General features: G+C 53.7%; 1 protein-coding gene across 8 annotated transcripts; it reads right to left on the reverse strand.

Annotated features, from left to right (window-relative positions):
* Window positions 1-654: 654 nt before the first annotated feature.
* HJV (hemojuvelin BMP co-receptor) lies at window positions 655-26,268 on the reverse strand. 8 transcript variants are annotated; one of them, XM_075907092.1, is made up of 5 exons: window positions 12,448-12,510; window positions 9,430-9,505; window positions 7,375-7,535; window positions 5,045-5,541; window positions 655-2,969 (listed from the first exon to the last, which is right to left on the reverse strand). In XM_075907092.1, the coding sequence occupies exons 2-5, from the start codon at window positions 9,453-9,455 to the stop codon at window positions 2,346-2,348; spliced, it is 1,308 nt and encodes a 435-aa protein (XP_075763207.1). In that variant the 5' UTR covers window positions 9,456-9,505; window positions 12,448-12,510; the 3' UTR covers window positions 655-2,345. The 8 variants fall into 8 exon arrangements, with proteins under 8 accessions (XP_075763207.1, XP_075763214.1, XP_075763213.1 ...); XM_075907099.1 differs by lacking the exon at window positions 12,448-12,510 and adding an exon at window positions 8,846-8,951 and having other exon boundaries at window positions 9,430-9,450; XM_075907098.1 differs by lacking the exons at window positions 9,430-9,505; window positions 12,448-12,510 and adding exons at window positions 8,846-8,951; window positions 9,250-9,407.
* Window positions 26,269-26,322: the final 54 nt, after the last annotated feature.

Consider the following 26,322-nt stretch of genomic DNA (forward strand, 5'->3'; position numbering starts at 1 on the left):
TCGTACAATGAGGGTTACAGGAGTCTGAGTAAGAAATCCTCCAGCTTGACAGTATTTTGACACTATTGTGAAATATCTGCCCGCTGTGTAGACGCGGACTAAGTTCTTTCAGAACAGCGCTAGTTATTGCAAAATAGTGTTACCGTGTAGACATACCCTAAGACTCTCAACTTTCATTTTAAACAAACAAAATAAGTGTTTGGCCCTTGTATTTGCTAAGAGAACCTTGAAAATGCAAACAGAGCAGGGCTGCCTGCCTGTGTCTGCAGAGAGTCTGCAACAGTAGCCCAACGGTGTGGCTCGCCGTTATCCCTTTGAGGGGTGTTAACACTGGTGCCCAGGGAAGCTCTTCACATTGTAATTAGGCACAAGGAAGAAGAGCAATGGCTGTGTGGACTTCAGAATACTGCACGTAATATTTCACGATATGCCACACGTGCGACCAAAAATGAGACTCCAAGTGGGTGGAGCTTGGTTGTAGGCGGAGCATGAGCGTATCCTCCATTCTCCCCTCCCTCCCCCAATGCAGCGTGTGTATCTTTAGATCATGGAGCACTTTGGAATGAAAGGAGCGAAGGGGTGGCGCACAAGATATAATTATCTTCACCTGTTGTGCGCCAACTAGGGAAATAAGAGACAGATGACAGGAAATGAGGACTTCAAAAATAGACACCTTTAATGTCAAACGGTCATGGATCAACGCTGCCAGTGTACAAGAACCGGAGAAACTCTTCTAGTAGTCACCACGCGGGGGATGGTGTGTAACGCATTCTCTTTACGATAGCTGTAACTTTGCTCAAGAGCCAGGAAAAAGCAAGATTAAACAAATCAAATATGGCTGGAAACGGAAGCCATCAAAATGAACCTTGTTTTTATTGTTTCAAAAGCCCCCCCTCCCCCGCATTTTAATTTTTCTTAATTAGCAAAGTTTGCAACTCCTACTAGATTCCTCCAATGACAGCTCTTTTCTACAAATGCCAGCTCGTCCTGCTGAACTGTGAGAGGCATCAAAGAATTACAACGTATTTTAGCAGACGAATCCCCTCTTTTTCGTCTTTGTATATGGAAAATATTTGTGAACATATAGAACTCTATCCACGTCTCTTAAAACCTCAAATATATTAACCATTTACCGTCAGCGTCACAGCGATATTTATGTACATTCCTTAATATTTTACCTAGTCACTGGCACAATCTGTTAGCTTTGGCCATCGTGTCTTCTGGGGTTTATGACGTTACTAATCTTTCTCTTGACATCAAGCCAGTGTTCTTGGTTGGGTCTTCATGGGGCTATGGGAGTCGGAACAACTACTAAGCGTGGGCTACAAAAAGGGGGAAATTAGAGGAGTCTCAACAAGACATTATAGAGAAAAGGCCAACCCAGGTCCTAAGTCTGGGACTTGCTAGCTATCTTCAGTCCGAGACTGGTGCCAAAAAGAATAAAGAAACCTGCAATGCTTTGATGACTGTTTTAAAGGGAAACTTAGGAAATTTGACACTTTTGCAGACACAAGGGCTACAAGTCAGCATTACAGCAATAGTCTAAACAAGGAGGATACAGTAGAAAATAGTTGTCCCTAGCCCAAGTAGTTCAAAGGATCCAAACTTTGAGCAAGACCTGGTTACCCTTTGGCTACTTTTTCTTCGTTTCAATGCCGTTTCGGCAGCAGCTTTCCCCAGAACGTCTGGCGCTACAAACCAACACGTTTTGCCGTCCAAAAGCTTGGAATCCGGGTGACAGCTCATTCATTTCTGACTCTGGCAGGTTCCTGAGCAAGTGTCTACTACAACCATGCTGGAACTCAAGTGGAGAAAACCCAAGCAGGTAATTTACAAGGACCCCTACCTTGTGGGGCCACGACTCGCTTCGCACAAGACTGGCAGAAACTCAGAAAAATCAGGTGTCGTTCAGGCGCATGATCAGAAGTAACGAAAATAGAAGTTAAGTCCCCACATGGGTTTTTCCTCCCCTATGTGACAGCAGCTTCCCCACGTTTATTAAGTGAGGGGGGGAAAAAAAGTATCAGAATCCATGGTGGGAAAATTCCACTAACATTCGGGAGCAGAACAAAACTCAACTACTCAAGCACGCTGAGGACTGGAAAACGTGAGCTGCTATTTCCCAGCCTTTCCTTGAAGACCTGGGCCTTCTGCCAGTTTGGTTCCATTTCGTTCCAACTCCTGCAATGCTGGATCCTAGGTGCAAGCACCCTTTCCTTTCATGGGATGTCTACCCCTCCTCACCCCCCAGTGTGTATGCCCCAGAGCAGCTATAGGTTCTTGGGTCAGTGACGTTCTTCCTGTCATCCGCTCGGGCCCTTTGTGTTACCTGCTAGACAAGAGCGTTAACAGAGCAACTGAACAGCCAAGAGGTTAGCGGTGATGACGACGACAAGGAGGAAGGGTAGGGAGAGGAGATGGCAGCCTGCCCCAGTCTGGAAGATGTGCAATTTCTCAGCATCTGGGTGGAACATTTTTGCGTCCTCCAGAGCTCCGTGGGCTGCCAGGGTGAAATTGGCATCCCCTGAGGTTACCACATCGAAGACACAGGACTGGAAGTAGACGTCCTCCACTGGCAGCTTCTCCTTGCACAGCATGCGAGCCACTTCCGCGGCCATCCCACCGCGGCGACCCTCGCTGCGGGAGAGGCGCTGGCTGGGCGGGCAGCCGCCCACACAGAGCTGCAGGTCCTGCTCGTCGGTGAAGGCCCGCGCGATCTCCTCGGCTGCCCGGATGGAGAACGACAGCTGCCGGCCTGCCTGGCGCACGGCGATGGTGGTGCCGATGTAGGCGGCCCGGATCTCCACGTGCTGCCCGGACATGCGCTCCCGGATGGTCAAACTGCTGCCCCCTGGCCTCTCCCCACCGTTCACCGAGCCGTCCTCGAAGGCAGCCGGCAGGTTGTCTATTTCGGCCTGGTAGACCTTCTGGTCGATGCATTGCTTCATGTTCTTAAAGATGATCGTGAGCTGCAGGGGGAAAAGAAAGCAGCACGTGTGTTAGAGGCCCTAACGCAGTGGTGGGCAACTGGCGGGCTGCATGCGACCCACTGGGGTTCCACTTGTGGCACATGTACCCCCTGTCTGCTCCCCTCCTCCCACGTGCCTCTGGGGCCCTGAATTTCCAACTCCTCCCCCACCCTCGTGGCACTTTCGGAGCACCATGAATCTGCTGATTTGCCTTCCTTCCCCGCTCCTTTTTCCCTCCCAGAGCTGGAATGCCGCGAATCAGTCAGAAGTGTGGGGTTCCAGTACCCCAGAGTGTGAGAGGTGTGGGGGGGGGGGGTAGAGGTGTGGCAGGGGGTGGGGTGGGGTGGGCCACAGGCTGCCCATCTCTTGGCTCACTGAGACGAAGAGAGCCACCCCTGTAGCCCACGCACTAGTCTTGCTGCATTGCTACCCTAGGGTCTAGTGCAGGAGTGTCCCCCTCTGGGTAACCGGGACGTCTGTCACAAGGTCACAGCCACCCTGCCCTTCCCCTAGCGATAGATGGGAGGCAGATCCAAGTTCGGAGCAGACCCCCAGCGTATAGAGTGCTGGGCTGAGACTCAGGCCTCTTGGGTTTTGTTCGGAGTTCTGCCCCTCCCTGGCTGCCGGACCCTAGGCAAACTGCTTCTCCTCCTGCCCAGGGTGTCTCTGCTCAGACTATGAGCCCTTTGGAGGAGTGGGCACCTCTGTGCAGTGCCCACCCCAGTGTGGCCCTGCCCTGGCTGGCACTGAAATAAGATCTGGAAACTGACCACCTACCATGCAGCCCCTCATCCTTGGGACTCTGCAGCAGGTTGTTGCACCCCTAAGGACAGAGGGTTTCCACTATGCCAGGCTGGGCCCACACCTGGAGCATGGCACAGGGCAGCGTGGCTCCCAGTGCAGGACTCGAACCCACACACTCAGGTGTTGGAGGCTGATGCCTTACCCAAAAGGCCACTTGGACTCCTTCCCATCTCCCTTCTTTCAGCTGGTCCCTCAGCCTTGCTATCTCCAGCAGATGCCAGCCGTGGGAAAACTGGTGGGGGATGCCCTGCTGCTTCCAGGGTGGAATTGGGTTGGGACTGTACAGCCCCCCTGCCCTCTCCCCGGTCACCTGACCATCGCTGGATGGATGGTCTCTCAACCAAGGCATCACTTCCATTGCTAATTACATCGAATCCTAGAACACTAGAACTGGAAGGGACCTCGAGAGGTCATCAAGGCCAGTCCCCTGTCCTCACGGCAGGACCAAGCACCATCTAGATCCAAGTTTCTTAAAAAGTTTAAAACTGAGGAACACCAAACAATTTTTCTTTAAATGGGGAACACCAAGGATTTTTTTGTTGAGGAAAGAAACAAAACAAAACACAACCACCCAGGGGAAAGGGTGTTTTGTTAAGCACAAAAAAAAAAAAGCTTGTCCCTTTAAGGGCAGCCATTTTGAATTCTGTTCTCTCCGCATAACATACTTTAAGAAACACTGATAATTCTGGATTATTCCTGACAGATGTCTGTCTGTCCAACCTGCTCTTAAATATCTCCAGGGATGGAGATTCCACAACCCCTGTAGGCAATTTATTTCTGCCTGACAGGTAATAAGCTTTTGCTAATGTCCAAACTCAACCTCCCTTGCTGCAATTTAAGCCCAGTGCTTCTTACCCTAGCCTCCGAGGCCAAGGAGAACAATTTCTCTTCCTTCTCCTTGTAAGGAACACAGCCTTAACGCAGCCCTGAACCCCTGTGCCTGCTATTTGGGGCTGCCGGCCGGGCCCTATGCTACGTCCCATGAGGAAAGCACTTCATGTGGTTTTTCCTAACTTCTCGGGATGCCATATAAGCAGCTGGGCCTTACGGAGCAGAGGCCAGCACCCAGTGATCAACCAGGGACGGACGGAGTGCATGGGCCGCAGTGCGAGATCCGCTCCTCTAATCGATCCCGCCCTCTGCCCGGCAGCCACCGGAGAGCACTTCTGCCACTGTTTAGGTTTGTTTCCGTCCTGCTCTCACCACGAATGCAATGGCAGCCACCCAACGCCCGGGGAACCCTGCCTGGCAGCCGCAGGCCGTGGTGTTACCTTGCCGGTGGCAGTCGCGTTGGAACCTTTGGCCACCGGGTAGCTAGTGGCTTGCACAAACAAGTAGTTATTGTCCAGCAGAGGCCAGGCGCCCTCCACCCGGCAGGTGTGGAACTCATCGTGGAAGGTGCGGACGTGGGGGTCCCCAAAAGCCGCGCAGTGCTGGTAGACGGGAAGCTGGCCGTGCTTGTAGAGAAAACTCTTCTCGTAGTCGCACATGTCCAGCGACTCAATCCCCTGGTGGCTGGGCACCACGGGCCGGGGCGGCGCGGTGGGGCCTTCCTTGGAGCAGTTGTGCTGAATCATGAGGTCCTCAATGCCGTGGACGGCCGAGTGGTAGACCAGGTTCCCCCGGCAGGTCCGGGATGTCTTGCGGGTGCAGCGGGAGTAGGAGCGGAGGGCGTTGCAGTAAGCCGCATCCTTGCTGGAGCCGCGCAGCGGGAGGGTGGCGGCCACGTAGTCCGAATTGCATCGCAGGATCTTGCACTGACAGCAAGCTGCAGGGGGGAGACGGGCCGCCGGGTCACGTCATTCTCCCCGTGCGGTGGAAAGGGGTAACCCAGGCGGCCTTCGAGCCGGGGACAAATTGCAGACCTCCTTCAAGTCTGTGGCGGGGCCAAGCGTCCTCTTGGGGAGCCATTTGTAATGACAGTGGCCAGCAATAGAGGGACGTTCCTTCCACCCTTCCTCCCACCCAAGGCACATGGCAGGCCAGAGGTAAGGGTCTTTTTCCACTTACACCGCTGCTGCAGTACACAGAGCTTGGCTACGTTTAACTTTCTCATTCAGGGGAGTGACACATTCCCCCCGCCCCCTGCACACCGAGTACAGCAAGTTACAGCGCTGCAAAGCACCAGTGCGAACAGGCGCCCAGGATCGGGAACCGCACTCCCAGCGCTCTCCCAACGCTCCTGCGGGGACCACATTTTGTACTGCAGCGCTTACAGCGCACGGTGGCAGCCAGCTCCCCGGGAGCCAATGGGCACTGGAAGCCAGCTTTGAAACCTGCTCCCAGCCCTACTCCTAGGGAGCTGGCAGCTCTTTCATGTTGCAGGCTGCGGTAGCCAGCTCCCTGGAAGCAGGCCTGGGAGCCAGCCTGTAACCGCTATGGTAACTGATAAGCACGAGCTTACTGGTTAGCCCTTTAAATGGTCATGCTATCACATCCCCAGTGAAAACACGACCGACCCCTGTAGGAGAGCATGTCCCTTCAGCGGAGGCAGTCCCCCTCCCCAAGAGGTGGTAACCATGTCAACGGGAGAAGCCTACCCATCCATGGAGCACCGTCTACACCAGGGGTGAGGTTGGTATAACCATGATGCTGAGGGGGGTGGCTTTTCTGTAGTTACACTGACATAGTGTGTCGGGTAGACCAGTGCTCCTTGGAAGCTGGGCGCTTGTGCAGCCGCTCAGGAGAGGTTCAGATGCCGCCCAGCTGATTAGCAGAGTTGCCTACAGCTTGGCTTTTGGTGGTGCACATTCACACGCGCCTCGGTGCACATGAAATATTATTCTGCACGTGGATGGACAAGCTTAGAGGGAACATTGGTTTAGACCAGGTGTGGGGCTTGCCTGGATTCAACCTCCAAGGCTCAGAGCCCCTGCCCTTAGCACTGGTGCTCCAGCCCTCCTGCAGGGCTGGTGCACACAAAATCTACTAGGCTGGGCCCCGCTAGGTTCTGGTGAGTTCGGGTTATGTGGAGAGGGTCTTCCTTCTCAGTTGGGGGCTACGCCAGTGAAGGGGAAGGTTGTTTCTCACTTGTCTGAGGCCCCTGACTGCTTTTTCTGTGGGTCAGCAGGAAAAGGCGTTAGCAATCCAGCAGGGGGCAGTCTCTGCTGGGTCCGCATGGCGTCAGCACAGTGCTACAGTGAGTCTCGCCTTCTCCTGCGGACCTTGTGCAATACACAATGTCCTCCTGGACCTGGCGTTTCCCCAAAGCTACGAGCTCGCACAAAGGAATGGAAACTGGGCATTGCAGAATAAGCTTAGATCTCAAGCGTGTCCCAAAAGCAGAGAGGGAGGGGCTGGGTAAAGGATGGCCGGAGCAGGTGTCACGGCTAGATTCTCAGGCTACGTCTACACTACAGCGTTTTTGCAGAAAAATGGCAGTTTTTCTGGACATAGCCCTAGTCTTCCAAGAGCTCAGCAAGCAGTGGACGTGTGGGTAATATTGCTCCACAATATTGACCTCCCAGGGTCAGCTCACCCCTCTAGTGTAGCCACCCACCCCCCTTCCTCGGGCAGGTGCACGCTGCTTGGATTCCCAGTGGAATGCCTGCTGCCAGCGTGCAGCTGACCCTCCGGCATCTCGGCCAGTTCATCTCCTTACCGTGCCTGCAGAAGAGGAGGAGGAAGAGCGCTCGGAGGAGGAAGCAAGTGTTTTCCAGTTGCTGTGGGCTCGTATTGCAGGCGGACTTCCCCATTCCAATCCATCCAGAGCTTATGGGGATCGGGCCCCTCCCTGTTTCTTCTTTTCTTTCACCAACTCCCCTGGAAGCAAAGCAGAGAGAGGGATCTAGGCTAAATACACTACCGTGAGCTGCGGGATGGAATGTCTCGGTGCACTGAGTGTCAAGCTCAAATCCCTAGAGCCACAGGTTCAAAACCCACCAGGGTCAGTCTCCTTTCTTCATCTTTCCCACGGAGAGGGACCTGCCCACGGGTGACTTTATCCAGCTCCTTTTTAGAGCTTAATAACAAGACCCGGTCTGCGGTATGTGAATATTAGTGACCCTACAGCCCATGATAGGGGATTCACCTGGGTACAAAATACCTTCCTCCCCAGCCCCACTGTTCTATGCACTATGTTCTCTGTCCATGCTGGTAGGGCGTTTGACACGGTCTCGCATGATCTTCTTACCAATAAACTAGGCAAAACCAACTTACATGGGGCTACTATAGGGCTACGTCTAGACTGGCATGATTTTCCGCAAATGCTTTTAATGGAAAAGTTTTTTCCGTGCCAATCTAGGTGCGGTTTTGCACAAGAAAGCCCCGATCACCATTATTGCCATCGGGGCTTTTTTGCGCAAAACAGTTTTCAGCTGTCTACACCGGCCCTTTGCGCAAAAGTATTTCCAGAAAAGGGCTTTTGCCCGAATGGGAACGTCAAAGCATTTGCTCAAGAAGCACTGATTTCAGACAGTAGAACGTCAGTGCTTTTGTGCAAAATCAAGCGGCCAGTGTAGACAGCTGGCAAGTTTTTGCGCAAAAGCAGCCGCATTTGCGGAAAAACTTGCCAGTCTAGATGCAGCCTATGTGTAAATAAAGGCTATTTTATTTTTTTTAAAGGTTCACGCATTTAATATTGACTGGCCCATCTGCCTTTGGGAGTTTTAACTTCCCCCTCCTGGGAGCAGTCCATGTTGGTAGAGTTTGCAAATTGCTGAAAATGAAATAAGTTTCTGTGAAGGGAAGAGGATTTAGGGTTACAACTGCTAAACGAAGAGCTAAACAAGGGTGCTGGATGGACCACAGCCGTGCCTAGAACATTTCTCTCCCCCCATTTGGCCATCCTGGGTATTGGCTGCCAGGAAAAATAAAGTTAGATTAATAGCTGGGGGGCAGATGGTTTGAATCTGGCCCAAGTCAAAAATAAAACAAACTGTTAACAACATACGTGCTGTCCTTCTGGCCAACACCTGCCCTAGAACAAGGACTATCTGAGGCTACTGCAGCAGAGATGGGAGCTACAGTCCCTCCGGGTCTGGAGCACGTCTATACCCAGCGTTAGATTTCCGTAGGCTTATGCCTACAGGTTCTGAAAGTCTGCTCTACGGAGGTTTTTATCCCATGCTCACCATTGTTGTTTCTGTGCATCTTCCGGTAGCACACTAAGGGCACGTCTATACTATGCGGAAGATCAACGTTGCCACGGTCGATCTTCCGGGGTTCGATTTATCAGGTCTAGTGAAGAGATGCTAAATTGAACTCAGAGCACCTTCCCCCTGCCCGCCCCCTCCCCTGCCACCAGTACTGCTTCTCATGAGGAGTAAGGGAAGGTGTCAGGAGAGTTTGCTCCCATTGGCCTCTTGCAGTGTGGACAGCAATTTAAGATAAGTCGACCCCAGCTATGCAGTTAAAGGAGCTGGAGTTGCGGATCTTAGGTCCACAAGGCCTCAGTGACATGACTACATGCCAGCCCGATGGTGTTTGTTCTCTCGTCCTCCCCATGGAGAGAGAAGCCTTTACAGTGATGTCTTACTCTGGCATGGCTTTTAACTGGGTAAATCCAGCCTTGTAGCGGTGGTTGTATCTGAGAAGGCCAGAGCCAAGAGATGTGCTTCAAATGTGGAGTCTCAGGCTATTCCCGGAGAAGGGGTCGGTCTCCAGTCTGGGACACCTGTGGATTGATTCTTGTCCATTTCTGGTTGTTATGGGGTACCTGGAGCTGTCTGTGGAAGTCCTCATCACTTTGAGTGTAGACGGTGGCTGACATCCAGCGATCCCCCAAGCGCTTTCTACAGAGATAGGCAGGGTTATCTGCTTTACAAATGGTGGGACACTGGGGGTGTGTCTAAACTACATGGCTCCATCGATGGAGCCATGTAGATTAGGCTGATCGGCAAAGGGAAATGAAGCCGCGATTTAAATAATCGTGGCTTCATTTAAATCCGCAAGTGGCTGGTTGCTTTCTCTTTCTCGGCCAGGGTACATCTAAACTACATGGCTCCGTTGACGGAGCCATGTAGATTAGGCTGATCGGCAAAGGGAAATGAAGCCGCGATTTAAATAATCACGGCTTCATTTAAATTTAAATGGCTGCCACGCTGAGCCGACAAACTGCTGATCAGCTGTTTGTCAGCTCAGCGCACTAGTCTGGATGCTCCCACGCCGACCTGAAAGCCCTTCATCGACCTCCCCGTTATGCCTCATAGGATGAGGTTTACTGGGGAGGTCGATAAAGGGCTTTCATGTCGGCAGGGAAGTGTCCAGACTAGCGCGCTGAGCCGACGATCAGCTGTTTGTTGGCTCAGCGCAGCAGCCATTTAAATTTAAATGAAGCCGCGATTATTTAAATTGCGGCTTCATTTCCCTTTGCCGAACAAACAAATCTACATGGCTCCGTCGACAGAGCCACATGCTTTAGATGTACTCTGGCAGAGAAAGAGAAAGCAACCAGCCACTTGCGGAGTCAGGAATACAGACTCCGGCTCTCCTGAGTCCTGGCATGGCTTGCTAGCCGCTCCCAATTTGCTCCTGGAGGGCCACAGACCACGCGCCGCATGCAAGCACAGCAGCAGTTTCCTCCAGAAACCATGTGGTGAAATCTACCTACGCTGATCATAAGAGCCACCAGGCTGGGCCAGACCAAAGGTCCATCTAGCCCAGAGCTGGCCTTGCCATGAGGGGAACTGAGGCAGCTGCCTCAGGTGCCAGACTGGGGGGGGAACGCCATAGGACCCAGAGTGTAGAAAATTGTGCCCGCTGCTGTTAGTTCTCCTTTGTTGGGGTACGTAGCAGAGCAGTCCCGTGAGAGCAGAAGAACAGGAAGAAGGCAGAAGTGAGACCTTTCAAAGTTTTGGCCCAAGTGAAGGGGCATGGGGGCGTCATTTGAGCTCCCCGCCTCACATGCCAAAATGTTGTGGGCTGGCCCTGATTTAGCCCAGCCTCCTGTCTGCCGACAGTGGCCAATGCCAGGCGCCCCGGGGGAATGAACAAAACAGGGAATCATCGAATGATCCCTCCCCTGTCACCTGTTACAAAGCTTCTGGCAAACAGAGGTAGGGACACCTTCCCTGCCTGTCCTGACGACCATGCTGCCGACGGACTTGGATCCCGAGCAGGAAGGTAGCAGGTGGGAGAGGCGGCAGTCAAGTGCCTTCCAGTACAAACATAAGAACGGCCGTACTGGGTCAGACCAAAGGTCCATCTAGCCCAGTAGCCTGTCTGCCGACAGTGGCCAGCACCAGATGCCCCAGAGAGGATTGACCGAAGACAATGATCAAGCGATTTGTCTCCTGCCATCCCTCTCCGGCCTCTGACAAACAGAGGCCGGGGCACCATTTCTATCCCCTGGCTAATAGCCTTGTATGGACCTAACCTCCATGAAATTATCTGGCTTCTCTATAAACTCTGTTATAGTCCTAGCCTTCACAGCCTCCTCAGGCAAGGAGTTCCACAGGTTGACTATGCGCTGTGTGAAGAAGAACTTTCTTTTATTAGTTTAAAACCTGCTACCCATTAATTTCATTTGGTGTCCTCTAGTTCTTCTATTCTGGGAACTAATAAATAACTTTTCTTTACTTGCTCCAGCCAGTACCTGTCACAGCTCTAAGGAAAGCCTTCTAGCAGAATCTTGTGCTGCACTGGGCAGCCTGCAGGCCACAGGCAGCCCATCGGGGTTCTAGGTCTGGCCTGTAAGACGTTTCGTTTACTGTAGCTAACGCGCAGGGCTGCCAGATTCCACGGGTTTCTGCCCGCGTAGCTTTTTCCTACCGCCGTTACTAAGGGGACACACACGCAAAGCCAGGGCACGTGCAGGGAGAGGCGGGCGGATCGCGCCCAGCACCGACTGTGTGCTCCCTCTGTAACCAATCACAGTGTGGCGACGGTTCCATCGGCGCCCCCTGCAAACTCTGCACGCGCAGGGAGCAAAACCGCCCTGGCCTGGGAGACCGTGTTGGTGGCGACAATCCTGCAGCCCCTGTGATGGAGGCCGCACGGGTGGCCCACTCGCTAGCCTGGCTCGCCCAGCGCTGATCGGGTGGAAGGATCATGCCTCCGCTTAGCTGTGGAAATGGGAGGGGGAAGATCCCTGACCCGCCCCCAGGCCTGGTGATCTCTGAGCAATCACTGGGTTGACTTGCCTACAAGACCGTCACTTCCCCGGCCGTAGGGTGCATGGGGCCTACGCCGGACTGCGAAGCTGGTGCCCCGAGGCCCAACAGCAGCCACAACAGTTGGGATTTGATCATCTTCAGCCACACGCCAAGGAAAGAGGTTTAAAGCAAATTCTTAACTCGGGGCCTGTCGACCCGCATAGTCAGTTCGGCAACGGACAGGCTAGACCTGGGGTTGGCAGATGCGTGGGAAACGGTGTCGTTGATGCTGACTGGCTCTTTCCCAGGCTCTGCGAGTAGCTCTACCTGGCTTTGTTACTTTCCAGCGAACTGGATCCTCTCCGGAGGAAGCAGAACCACAGGGACAGGAAGAAGCGAGAGGGTGGACATTAAGACCCAGCGGTGCCTCAAATTTTCAGGTGCCCTACGCAGCTGCGTATGGGTAAAGACGGCCCTGTCGCCCAGGTTTGCAAGATGGGGGGAGGGGCTCACCTAGCGCCCCTACAAAAATCAGACTCGGTTCAGTCAGGAGGCCCTTGGACTGCGGCTGAGACACAGCCCCTCTTCCGCCCCCCCCACCCCCCCCGCCGGCCCTGTGCCGCAAGAGACTCCCTTTGTACCTCTGTCCCTCAGGGCAAGTGCTGGGTCTGAACGAGCCGCCGGCTTGTTCTCCTCTGACTCCCTCGCGCCACGTGCCCCAGAAGCCGCCCGCCTCTTGCAGGCGCTTTCTCCAGCTCTGCCTGTTGCAACCGCGCTTGAACTTTGGGGTGTTTGACTAAGCCGGTAAACAACACGGGAGCATCTGAGCTCGCGGCAGGAGCTAATGATCAACCCATCGCTCGCCACCAAAAAGGAGCCAAACGGCCCCGTGATGGGGCCCGGGTTTTGCCGTCGTCCCGCCTGGCCGGGCGGAGAGCGTAGGAGTCCTAGAGCCGAAGGCCAGAAGATCGTCGGGTGCAGGGCAGGGCTGCGAACGGGTAACCGGTTAACGGGTTGCCCAGGGAGAATCACCCTTAATGGGTGACACCTACTGGCTACTGGTTAACCGGTACCTGGGAGCAGCCCCCCTTGTCCAGGACCCACTGTGGGTGGAGGGCTGCTCCAGGGGGGCTGGGAGCAGAAGCCGCCCCCCCCCCCACTCCCAGAGCTGGGGCTGCCGGCTCCTGCTTCTGGCCCCCCACGTGCAGGGGTGGCAGCTGGAAGCCATAAGCGTGGGGAGACCATCAAGAGCAGCTCCAACCATGGGGGGCCAGGACAAGAAGCTTCCCCCCCCCCCCCCCCAGGATCCTGCTTAACCGGTTAATGGACTAACCAGGATTTTACATCCCTAGAGCTCTAACCATGCCCGTGCGCCTGCGTTCCCCTCGCACCTCCTCCGCAACGCGGGCCCTCCCCATCCCCTTCGCACCGACCCGCCTCCATCCACTGCCTCACCCCCGCACTGGCCACAGATCCCCGCCTCTCCCCGCCCACAGCCACGGCACCTCTGCGACTGTCCCCAACTCAGCACGTGCCCCTGCCTTTCCCGCCGGGGCACAGGTGTTCCCACACGCTCCCTCCCCATCCGCGGCCTGTGCATCACCATTCGCTGCACACGCCCTTTCCTCCCCTCGGCCTGCCAGGCCTGCCCACCCAGCAGACCCCATCCCGGCCTCCCCCGGCCAGGCTGACATCCCTGAGGGGAAGCGGGTCTCATAGGCAGGGGGAGGCGTTGCCTTCCCAAACCGCCAGTCTGGCCCCGCCCAGACTCTGCCCCCAGACCGTCTACTGCAGGCACACTGGGGGCGGAGGGTTGCTGCCCCTCAGCGCCCGCCCTCCCTGTGCTCCCGGGCTGGGGAGGCTCAGGCCACCCGCCCTCCCCACAATCTGGTGGTTTGGCTCCCACGAGGGCAAGGCCTGGGCAGAAGGGGCCGGGGGCTACCTTCACCCACCGCCCATGGTCAGCGCACAGGCTCCGGGAGACCAACAGACCTCACGGCCCTTCCCGCTCTCCACCCTTTGGAGAAAGCCCCAGGGATATCCCCTCCTCACTCGGGCGCTGGCAGCTTCCTGCGGACAAGTCCCACAATCTCCGGGTCCGCTTCCCGCCAGCGGAGGGGGTTTACCCAGCCCCCGGGGCTTCCTCAGCAAAGGGCTGAGGGGGGACAGCCACAGAGGCGCCCTGCGGGCGGGTTGCTGGCACCTGCTTTTCGACGACCAGCCCGGCGTTCTTACCAGCAAACCTTGAAGCAGGGCAGCAGCAGGGAGATTCCAGCCAGGCAGCCTGTGCCATCCACCTGGGGCTGCGGCGCTCGTTCCCAGGCCCCTACACCTGCTCCTTGGAGGGTACGTGCCAGGAGAAGGCTCCGTCTCCGGCAGCAAGAGGAGCCAGGCTGCACCCAGGGACTCCATGCCTGGGGCCAGAAATCTGGGGGCCTCCCCACCCCCTCGTTACCACTGTCACGCAGCAACGTCCCCCTCCTGTTGAAGGCACGCAGCGCAGGGGACAGGCGTTGAAATAGATGGGACTAAATTTAGCCCGACGATGACCCAGCCAAGAGGCACAGGCACATGGTGCGGAGAGGAGCCCCAGAAATAGTCACTCGCTCCCGGTGGGAGACAGGCAGTGAGCTCGGCACTGTCCAGATCTGCACACTCAGGATGTGAATGGTTAAACGGTCGGCATCACCCTTCCCAGGCCCGGCCCGGTCGGAGCAGTGCACCATGGGCAGGGGTACTATAGCCCGTCCAGAGCAACCCCTGCCCATGGGGGGGGCCACTCTGGCCAGGTCCCCCCCTTCTCATCCCTGTTTAAGCAGGTAACTCGTTACACATAACGTTTAACGTAAGTTCACTGATGAAGCAGGATTTTACATCCCTCAGTGACACTGAGCGGTTGAGCAGGCCACGTCTGCAAATTTCCACGGGTGCAAATTTCCACGTGAGCACACGAGCTGTCCGTGGCGAGTGTTAACAATCCTCATTCCTCCCACCCCGGGCAATGCCACGAACCTGCCGCACCTCCCCAGCGAAGAGCCAAAGGAGCCGGGGCGCACTTACTCCATCACAGAAACGTAGGGCTGGCAGGGCTAGTGAGAAGTCATTAAGTCCAGCCTCCAAGTAAACCTAGATCATCGCTAGATTTGTTCAACCGGTTGTGCAAAACCTCGATTCATGGAGATTCCTCAGCCTCCCCACCTTGCTCCAGCTGTGTTGGCCTTTGGAGTACAACACAATGCAACAACAACAGCTCTTCTAAATGACTTTTCAGCCATGGGGCTCAAAGCTTTTTACAAAACAGGGTCAATATCACTACTCCCATCTTACTGGTGGGGAAACTGAGGCACGGAGCAGCAAAGTGACTTGCCAAAGGTCACCCAAGAGGCCTGTGGAAGAGAATCCAGGTCTGTTGCATTCCAGTCCAGTGTCTGTCTACTAGGCCCCAGGGTGTATGTTGAGGGACTGACTAGTATATGGGAAGGTTGGTGAAAGACACTTATTTTGGATTGGTAAGTTTGGAAGCTACTAGTAGAGCTGATTGACTTTTTTTTCCCCCCTCAAAAAATGGATGACAAGTTTCCATTTTCACTGAGATCCCCACAACTTTCTATGGATTTATACCAAATCCCATGTAGGGGGGGGGGGGGGAAGATTGAAATCCCCCTTTCAAAAAAAATGAAACAAGGCGTTTTGATACTGTCAACATTTCTGACTTCGATGTTTTCAGAAGGGAATATTTTGATGTTTCCATTTCAAACGGAACGAATGAGACTTTTCGTATATACGTGAAACAGGCTTTTCAAAGGTTGACAATCGGCAGGGAACATTTGAATGTTCCTGACTTGCCACTATTTTGGAATTTGTTTTTTCCAGGACATTTTTTTGTTTTAAATCAGTGTTTTCAGACTGTTTCAGAAGGGAAGAAATTTCAAGCTAGCAGGATTTCTCTTACAATCCCATTTCCGCCCAGTGCTAACCAGAAAGAGGCAGTGTTACCCAGTGGATAGAACACTCAACAAGAACCAAGTAGAACTGGGGTCTATTCCTAGCTCTGTGAGGATGGGAAAACCCTTCCCTTCTATCCCACCCTTTGTCTGTCTTGGCCTTAGGCCACAAATTCTTCCGAACAGGGGCTTTCTCCTTTGGCATGTGTGCTCAGCACCTGGCAAGATGGGGTCGTGATTTCAGGCAGCAGCCTCTAGGGCAGTGTTTCTCAATTTTATTTGACCACGGAACCCTTTTAAACTCAGAAGAATTTCGAGGAACCCCTACAGCCAGGGAAAATTTGTCAAGCAAAAAATAAAAAAATAAAATAAAAATCAATCACCACCAGGAAAATGTGTCGAGCAAATAAAAAATACCTGCCACTGAGGGGGGGGGGGGGCGCAAAATGCCATCCTGCATGTCCTGAGTGGGCTTTGGAAACGCAGAGTGGCAGCGGGGGAGGGAAGGTGCCAGTGGGAAATCAGAGAAGATGCTGACGCCTCTGTCTCTTTAAGGGGGGGAGGTGATCAGGTTCTTGCGGAACCGTTACTTTCACTTCGCGGAACCCTGGGGTTCTACGGAGCACCGTTTGGGAAACACTGCTCTAGAGGCTACTGTCATATTAACTAAGTGGTGAGTGGACCTTCCCGGGGTAAGCCAGGAAGTTTTGCAGATGCTGAGCCATGTTAAGTTTTGCATGGAGGTTTTACACATTTTGCATATTGCCTGTGAGAGTCCCTTAATGAACCAGAGCAAGACTGGTCATTAATGGGCAATACAACAGTGACCCCTTATGCATGTGCTCAGGAGAGATTCAAATGCTGCTCAACTGATTAACAGAGTGCCCACAGCTAGGTTTTTTTGTATCTGTTGGTGGTGCACATTCACACATGCCTCTGTGTCCATAAAAATTTTATTCCACACATGGATGGAAAAAAATCCACGCGTGGATGAAACACAGTATCATTAACTAAGGTGTTTCACCATTATTTTCCCGTAAGGGAGGAAAGCTAGAGATTCTATTAAATCCACTAGGAAATTTGCGACTGCCAATCTATTTACATAGAAAGTGGTCAGAGACACCGGTTCAAGTCCCGGCCACCCTGGGAGAGGCGGGATGAAGGGCACCCAGAAGGTGAGGTGCTGGAGTGTGTTCTGCCATGGCCTCTGGGAGAGGGCGCTTGCCTGGGGAGGGTGGCTGGTTCAAATCCTGAGGGTACAGCAACGTTATTTCAGAATAACTCATGTTATTTTGAAATAACAGAGCTTGCGTCTACTCAGCAAACCCGTTATTTTGAAATAATGGCACGCTGGAGGACTTCTTACTCTGACTCTTGTAACCTTCATTTTCCGAGGAGTAAGGGAAAATGTAAGTTACTCCAAGTAAGGAGTAAAGGAAGAGCACTCTTCCTTCAACTTCCCGCTGTGTAAACAGCGCCAAAAACCTAATTGAGCTATTTTGACTTCAGCGACACAATTCATAGAATCATAGAATACTAGTACTGGAAGGGACCTCGAGAGGTCACTGAGTCCAGTCCCCTGCCCTCATGGCAGGACCCGGCACCGTCTAGACCATCCCTGATAGACATTTATCTAACCTGCTCTGAAATATCTCCAGAGATGGAGACTCCCCAACCACCTTAGGCAATCTATTCCAGTGTTTAACCGCCCTGACAGTTAGGAACTTTTTCCTAATGTCCAACCTAAACCTCCCTTGCTGCAGTTTAAACCCATTGGCTACGTCTACACTGGCCCCTTTTCCGGAAGGGGCATGTAAATTTCACTAGTCGTCGTAGGGAAATCCGCGGGGGATTTAAATATCCCCCGCGGCATTTAAATAAAAATGTCCGCCGCTTTTTTCCGGCTTTTAAAAAAGCCGGAAAAGAGCGTCTAGACTGGCCCCTATCCTCCGGAAAAAGTGCCCTTTTCCGGAGGGTCTTATTCCTACTTCAAAGAAAGAATAAGAGCCTCCGGAAAAGGGCACTTTTTCCGGAGGATCGGGGCCAGTCTAGACGCTCTTTTCCGGCTTTTTTAAAAGCCGGAAAAAAGCGGCGGACATTTTTATTTAAATGCCGCGGGAGATATTTAAATCCCCCGCGGATTTCCCTACGACGACTCGTGAAATTTACATGCCCCTTCCGGAAAAGGGGCCAGTGTAGACGTAGCCCCCGCGTCTTGTGATACCTTTTTAGATACCTGAAAACTGCTATCATGTCCCCTCTCAATCTTCTCTTTTCCAAACTAAACAAGCCCAGTTCTTTCAGTCTTCCTTCATAGGTTATGTTCCCTAGACCTCTAATCATTCTTGTTGCTCTTCACTGGACCTTCTCCAATTCTCCACATCTTTCTTGAAATGTGACGCCCAGAACTGGACACAATACTCCAACTGAGGCTTAATCAGTGCAGAGTAGAGCAGAAGAATGACTTCTCATGTCTTGCTCACAACACACCTGTTAATGCATCCTAAAATCACGTTGGCTTTTTTCGCAAGAGCGTGTTGACTCATATTTAGCTTGTGGTCCACTATAACCCCTAGATCCCTTTCTGCGGTACTCCTTCCTAGACAGTCGCTTCCCAGTCTGTATTGGCTGTGTCTAGACTGGCAAGTTTTTCCGCAAAATCATCTGCTTTTGTGGAAAAACTTGCCAGCTGTCTACACTGGCCGCTTGAATTTCCGCAAAAGCACTGATGATCTCATGTAAGATTGTCAGTGCTTTTGCGGAAATACTATGCTGCTCCCGTTCGGGCAAAAGTCTTTTTCTGAAAAACTTTTGCGGAAAAGGGCCAGCGTAGACAGCAGAGATTTGTTTTCTGCAAAAAAGCCCCGATCGCGAAAATGGCGATCGGGGCTTTTTTGCATTAAAGCGTGTCTAGATTGACCACGGACGCTTTTCTGCAAAAAGTGCTTTTGCGGAAAAGCATCCTGCCAATCTAGACGCGCTTTTCCAAAAATGCTTTTAACGGAAAACTTTTCCGTTAAAAGCATTTCCGGAAAATCATGCCAGTATAGACATAGCCTATATGTGAAACTGATTGTTCCTTCCTAAGTGGAGCACTTTGCCATTTGTCCTTATTAAACTTCATCCTGTTTACCTCAGACCATTTCTCCAATTTGTCCAGATCATTTTGAGTTATGATCCTATCTTCCAAAGCAGTTGCAACCCCTCCAAGCTTGTATCTTCTGCAAACTTAATAAGCGTACTCTGTATGCCGATATCTAAATAGTTGATGAAGATATTGAACAGAACCAGTCCCAGAACAGACCCCTGCGGAACTCCACTTGTTACTCCTTTAATTATAGGATCATAATCCAAAGTTGAATTGACTTAGCTGAAGTGGCATAACTTAATTCGACTTTAGCCCAGTTGTGTAGACATACCCCAAGGCTACGTCTACACTGCAAGCTTCTTGTGCAAGAACTATTTTGCACAAGAGTTCTTGTGCAAGACCTTTTGCACAAGAGCGCATCCACCCTGCCATGTGCTTTTGCACAAGAGCGTCCATGGCAGTGTGGATGCTCTCTTGTACAAGAAAGCTCTGATGGCCATTTTAGCCATAGGGGTTTCTTGCGCAAGAAATCCCTGTTGCCTGTCCACACTGCCTTCTTGTGCAAGAGCTCTTATGCAAGAGGGCTTATTCCTCGTGGGGAGAGGAATAACTTGTGCGCAAGAAGCCCTCTGTTCCAACGCTTTACTGTAAATTTACTTGCGCAAGAACGCGCATGCAGTGTAGATGTTCTGCAAGTTCTTGCACAAGAACACCCGTTCTTGCACAAGAAGCTTGCAGTGTAGATGTAGCCCAAGAGAGCTAGCTTGCCAGGGATAAACACCACAGTGGGGCTGGAGAGAGAAGAGGGGGAAAATCTGTGATTCATTTCTCCATTTAATCAAAGCGGCTCTCTCACAAGCAGAGGGACAATGCTGCTGGCCAAACACAAACCCCAATTAGGTGGTACTTTGCTAGAAAACTTTCTTTTGTTCCTAGAAATCTTTGTTTTGTTCCTGAAGTACATACCCGCCTCATTCCCCCCTGGCACAAGTTCTACCTCCAGGCAGACAAGAGCTCCTTTGATTTGCAAGTACCCAAACAGAATCAGGCCCCTTTCACGGTGTTGCAAATTCGTAACTTGAAATGGCAGTAAAAAGACCTAGTAGGACCTAAGTCGTCTTCTTTCATGAAAAGTGATTTGGTACCTTTCTGAGGGCTACAAGCTGGTGCTTTTCAATCTCACCGTTTTGCTCGGAGGAAATAATTGAGGATGAACCATTTTGGGCACAAAGGGAATGATGAATTCAATCCATAGCAAGGAAACCATTCCAGCGCTCCTTATAACTAGGTTGCATGGCTCCCACACTTCATAGACTCAGATCACTGACTCAACAGCTCCTGTCTTGGGCAGAGCCGGAAGAGGCAAAGGAAGCACCTTCCAGAGTTGAGATCTCTGATTTCAGGTTGGAATGCCAGCCAAGCCAACCCTTGAGAGACAAAGATTCAAACCACCAACCAACCATCCTACCAAGTTTCCCCGTATTTGCAGCATTTTAAATGGCTGGAACACAGCATGACTTACTCTCATGATGTAATCTCATGATACGTGGCTGGGTGGGGTTTTGCTTCAAGTCCTAGCTCCCACAAAATCATGGGTCAATCTCATTAAAAAAACAAAATCAAAAAGATTCTCGCCACTGCGCTTGCAGAGAGAGGTAGAAAAAGGGAGCCCCTCAAGGCTCATGCACCACAGAAACTTCCTCCACATTTCTCAAAACAAACCACCATGATTTTTCAGGGCCTGACTTTCAAATGCTTGGGGTCAGCTATACAAGGGAGGGAGCCATTCCCTAAATATGATCCCACACTTGCAGGCAGCAGGAGGCAGCAGGACAGCTTTGCATTTGTGCAAACTGGCTGGCTTTGCAAAAAGCTGATGCACCCATCTGCTGACAGCTCCCAGCTGGGAGACACCTTTTCCAGCTGCTTCCAAGCAGACTTGCTTGTTAACTGCCAAGTGCAAAGCTTTCTGTCCTGGGGCACACATTTCCTCCAGTGCATTTTCATTGTGAACCCCCAACCAAATACCTGAGGCTGACAGGGCAGGGCTTCAAGGAGGAGGCAAAGCGTGTGAAAAGATCCCCCCCCCTTTAATTCCTCCCAAGAAGAGCCACAGGGTTAACTCACTTAGTACCGTAATTCACCCAGAAGAGGCACAGCTTACAAAGGCAGGGTGGGAGAACCCACATAATAGGCAGACCCGCTTACCGTAAACTCTGTAGTAGTGCAGCTCTGCTGTGGCCCAGTTTCTCTTTTCAAGTGAGGCAGGGCTCAGAGAAATGGCTTTGGCTCCCTGAATGATCCCTTTTCTCACGGCAGCTGTCCCAGGCCTATTAGTCTTGCAAGGCTAGTGCAACTGTTAGTGGAATGAGCTTAAGTCTATTCTCATTTGCTCCCCAACAGCTAAGATCCAATGGCAGCCTGTGTTCCCTGTAAGCTGAGCCCTTGGGCGGCCGCCCTGGAGAGATTCAAATGCTGCCCAGATGTAGGGTTGCCAGATGGTTTAACCAAAAATACCGACCCACCCCCCCTGCCCCGCAAAAAAAAAAAAAAAAACAACAACCAGGGAAAAATTCTGTTGAGGAAAAAAAAGGGGAGACCAAAGTTGTTGAGAAACAAAAAGGACCCCAAGAGTTAAGGAAAAAAAAACCCAGCATTAAAACACCATAGCACCTTTAAGAAAAGTCTTTAGGCTTTTTGCCACCGGCCATCTAGTTTTCTTGATTGGAGCCAGAAGGCAGCTTCACTGCGGAACCAGGTAAGCGGGGGGCGGGCCCAGTTGCTGAGTGTGTGTAGGGTTTCCGTGTGTCCGGTATTTTCTGAATTTCTTTTTTACTGGACAGGAGGCAAAAATACCAGACTGTCCGGGTCAATACTGGACACCTGGCAACCCTACCCAAATGATTAGCAGAGCACCCATAGCTGGCAGCATGTGTTTCTCCGGATGGTGTACATTTGCTCGTGCCTTGGTGCACATAACAAAATGTATTCCACAAGTAGGTGGCAAAATTAGAGGGAACATTGCTGGTGATAGTTACAGGAAGCCAAGGACACAGGTTGGGGTTCTGAATCCCAGGTGGAGTTTCCACTGCCAGCTGTTGGGAAAGGAAGGGAAAAGTCTTTTGGCTCGTAGATGGCCCCTGCCTTTTTCTCAGGCTCTAATGAAGGTGGCTTCTGCAAAGTGTGGCTGTGTCCCCCCCAGGGTTCCACATACTGAGATACTTTCCAGCTCTCTCCCTGCTTAGCGCCAATGTTCCCTCTATTTTTGCCCACCCATGCACAGAATAAATTTTGTTGCATGCACCAAAGCATGGGCAGATGTGCACCACCAATAGAAACGCAGGCTGATGGCTGTGGGCATTCTGCTAATCAGTTGGGCAGCACCTGAATCTCTCCTGGGTGGATGTCCAAACAATCAGCTTACAGGGAACACTGCCTAGCAGCGGTATTCACATCACTAGCGCATACAGCGGCCCCAATGGGGATCGGGGCCCCGTTATGCTAGGTGCTGTGTAGACGCAGCCCCGTGACCTAACATGCTTAAACTATAATCTGGCAAGTCAAAGGAAGGATTGTTATCACCAGATGGGGCAACTGAGGCACGGGGGAGGGAGTGATTTGTCAAAGGCTACAGAGAGAGCCAGGGATAGAACCGAGCCTCACTGCAGTGCCTGGCCCACAGAATACCAGCAGTGTTCGCTCTAATTTTTTCCATATGTGTGCCGAATAAGTTTTGCTCTGTGCACCAAGGCATGGGCAGATGTGCACCACCAGGAGACACATTCGCTGCCAGCTGTGGGCACTCTGCTAATCAGCTGGGCAGCATTTGAATCTCTCCTGGGCTCAGCTCCTGTCCCTTCAATTCACCTGTCTAGTACTGCTAGATCTTTCTCCGCTGCACTTCCATCCTCTGGAATAGCCTGCCCCTGTCATAAGCGCCCCAGATAAAAACATCTTCCAGCCTCCTGGCATGTGGCCTCTTTGCTACTTCTTTCCCCACAAGCTATTTCTTATGTGACTGTCTTAGTTCACCCTCCCGCCCTGGCCCTGAAGCGTGGTGGGCAGGATACAGCTTGATTCCAGCTCTGTGTGGCAGCTTTTCCCCAACCTGACATGGGCCGCCCGGTCTTTGCTCCATCTGTTGATTTCAGCTTCCTTGCCAAGGAGGGAGCCATGGCCAGGCCCGGATGCCCTGTGTGTGAATCCGTTATGCCGAGGGCAGGAGGGGATGCAAATGGAAATTCGGGGAACAGCAGAAGGCTTCCTAGGGACTGCTCAGGACATGAGCCTGTAAGAGAGTCTTTTGCAGACCTGGATCAGCATTTTTTTTTTTTAGGGTGGGAGGGCCCTTAATGGGGGGGGGCCATAAAGGCCATCTCTTTAACCCGTTAACTGCCACTCAGGGTACCAAGTATGTCTAGGTAAGAAATACATCTGCTGTGCTGTCAGATGTACTAGGCGCACACAGGGCTGTAGACACCCCCGCCCCACCTCCCAGAAACTCCCTAAAACCCCCTTGATGTCAGTGTGGCAGTGGCAGCAAAGCAGTGACCCACACCATGGAATGGGCAAGTGAAGGGAGGGAGGGATCTGTGACAATCATCTAGTTAGCTAACAGCCACACAAAGGCCCAGTTCTCCCCAGCCATGTGTAAATGCTAGTGGGGTCCAAGTAGGGTGAAAGTAACTTAAATTTCTTACAGGTGCTATGGTATGGCACTTCCCTTAGGGGACGGCTCAGGGCAGGGAGTTGGGGCGTGTGGGGGATCTTGGGGCAGGAGAATGGGGGTATGGTGTTTCAGAGCAAAGGGCTGAGGTGTGTGGAGGGGGGCCTCAGGTGAGGAAGTTGGGGGCAGTGTTCCCTGTATGCTGTGCGTGGGTAGCCACCCAGAAGAGAGTCCAATGCTGCCAGCTGCTCAGCAAAGAGCCCACAGATGGCAGCATGGTTTTCTACTGGTGGTGCATATCCACCCAAGCCTTGGTGCATGGAACAAAATTTATTCCGCACTTGGAAGGAACCCTTTACAGGGAACATTGGTGGGGTCTCAGGGCAGGGGGTTGCGGTGTAGGGAGCACAGGAGTCAGGTTGGGGCAGGGGCAGTGTTTAGGGTGGAATGTGGTGAGGAGGGCTCAGGGCTGGGGCAGTCCCAGTGGGTAACCCTGTCCCATGCTGCTCCTGGCCAATGGGCGCCCAGGGGGCAGCGCCCACAGGCCTGGGGTCCCATCTGCTGGTCCCATACGCTGGGGCCTCTCCTGCCAACCCTGCACGCTGGGGGCTTTGCTCCCAGCCTCCGCTCCATGGCAGGTGCGGGACGGAGGGGGGAAGGACAGTCATAAGGAGGCTGGACCAGAGCCCCGCCCCCACCCAGCTACTTTCCTATGGGTGGGCCACACTGGGGTGCACCAGGTTCCTTTCGCCTTTGGGTACAAGGCACTTTTATCCCGGGAGAACTGCGTCCCCTGTAAGGGCAGGTGGGGGAAGGGCGGGGCTAGAACAACATGTGCATTGGGGGTGGGGCAGAGAGCCATGGAACCAAACTGGAACCCTGGACAAGATGGAAAGCACGTCCAGTGTGGGGGGGGGGAGGGCGGCAGCAGTGTGGGGGCCTATGGGGGCTGGTACATTGGGAAACCGTCTCGCAGCGTTCCCCCTGCGTGTCTCTGTGCTCCTGCGCAATCCCCCGGCCCCCTCACGCGGGACGTGGCGGAGCCGTGGGTCGCCCGAGCGATCGGAGTCGCGGCGGATTTGTCCCGGCGGCAGAGGGATGTGTGTGGGCAGGCAGGGAATTCGCCCTGAGCCGGCCGTGGGCTCTTGTGCACTTTGCTTGGACAAAGACAGTAACAGCGTTTCTCCAGTGCCTCCCTCCCCACCCCCAGATGGACGCAGCCAGAGATGGATTCAGATCCCCTGGCACCCTGGGCTGAAGCAGGCTGGGGGGGAGGCCAAGTCCGGAACAGTGGCCTTGCCCTACTCTTTCCATCTTTATCCCCACCCTGTTCTGCCTCTTCCTCCCACGGCTCCCATTCCACCCCTGGTCCCTCTTCCCCCCACGGCTCCCATTCCACCCCTGGTCCCTCTTCCCCCCACGGCTCCCATTCCACCCCTGGTCCCTCTTCCTCCCACGGCTCCCATTCCACCCCTGGTCCCTCCCATTCTTTCCCTTCCCACTTCCCCTATGGCCTAGCTTCCTGCTCGCAGCTTCCCAGACTAGGTCTCTTAAATATCGGTGAATTGAATAGTCGAGTCACCGCATGAATTCTTATCGGTGACTCGACTATTCTATAGTCCCCGGGGGCAAGGCCGGCAGCCAGTGTGCTCGGCCCCACTCCTGAGGAGGCCCCTGCCGCCCCGTGCTGCTGCCTCTGTATCAGAGGCAGCAGTGCCGGGTGGGAGCTGGGATTGGCTGGGACTCATAGGCACCGGGAATTAGGGGTGCTGCAGTACAGCTGGGCTCCTAGCCCCAGCTCAGGAGGAGGGGGGTGGACCCAGGAAAAGGGCTGGCTTTCTGCACCCACTCCACTGCTGGGGCCCCCTGGAGCCGGCCCCTGTTCGCCCAGGCAGTAATCTGCCCCTGGATGCAGCATGCCCAGTGGCAGGGGGTGCCACAGCTGCCTGGCTCAGCTCCAGAAGCACTGCCCCCCATCGTGTGGAGGTTCAGAGACAGTAGGATCTGGGGCTGTAGATCGCAGTGTGAAGCCAAGCTGCGTTCTGCTTCCAGGGGATCTGGGAAGTGCCAGCTCTGTCACTGGGCGGCAGCAGCCAAGGGAAGGGGGGGGGGGAGGGATGGGCAGGCGAGGGATTCGAACCCAGGACTTCAGTGCAGCCAGCTGGCTCCCTTGTTCTACTCTCTGGCCGTGAGCGGTCCAAGCGCCAGCGCACGGGCCGGGGGGGTGGGAGACCAAAGCAAAGGGCAGGGCTGGACGGAACGTGGGGGGCGCCCCGGCGCTGCGCTGAGGGGCGGCTGCCGAGTTCGGAGTTGCCGGGGGCCGGTCGCAGGAGACCAGGCGGCAGCCGGGCTGGGGGGTAGCAAATCCGGGCCAAGCCGCCCTGGCGGATTTGCACGGGGCTATCTCGGCCCGTCAGCCTGAGCCCTCCTAGCGGCAAGCCCCGAATTCCCCCGCAAAAGGGGGACGCGCTGACTTACCCCCATCGGCCCCGGCGAGTCCCCAGAGCCAGACGCGGCGGAGGGACGGAGCCCAGCGAGGTCGCACCCAGGCCTGGCGGGGTGGGCGCGCAGGACAGCTGGCCGCCCGCAGCCAGCGCCCTCCCGGCCCCCCAGAGGAGCTGGCACTTTAAAAATAGCCGCTAGGATTTTTGATCCGGATTGGGGGGCGGGATCCAGCGGGCAGCAGCTTTTCCACCGCTGCTCCTTATCAGGATCCGCTACCGACAGCCCAGAGCCCCCAACCGGGCACCGCAGGCTCCTGGCCGAGCTGAGTTTACGGGGCTCTGCTGGATTGTTTTAACCCCCCCCCCCCAAGCTT

Source organism: Pelodiscus sinensis, chromosome 24 (genome assembly GCF_049634645.1).
Source record: "Pelodiscus sinensis isolate JC-2024 chromosome 24, ASM4963464v1, whole genome shotgun sequence".
Classification (NCBI taxonomy): domain Eukaryota; kingdom Metazoa; phylum Chordata; order Testudines; family Trionychidae; genus Pelodiscus; species Pelodiscus sinensis.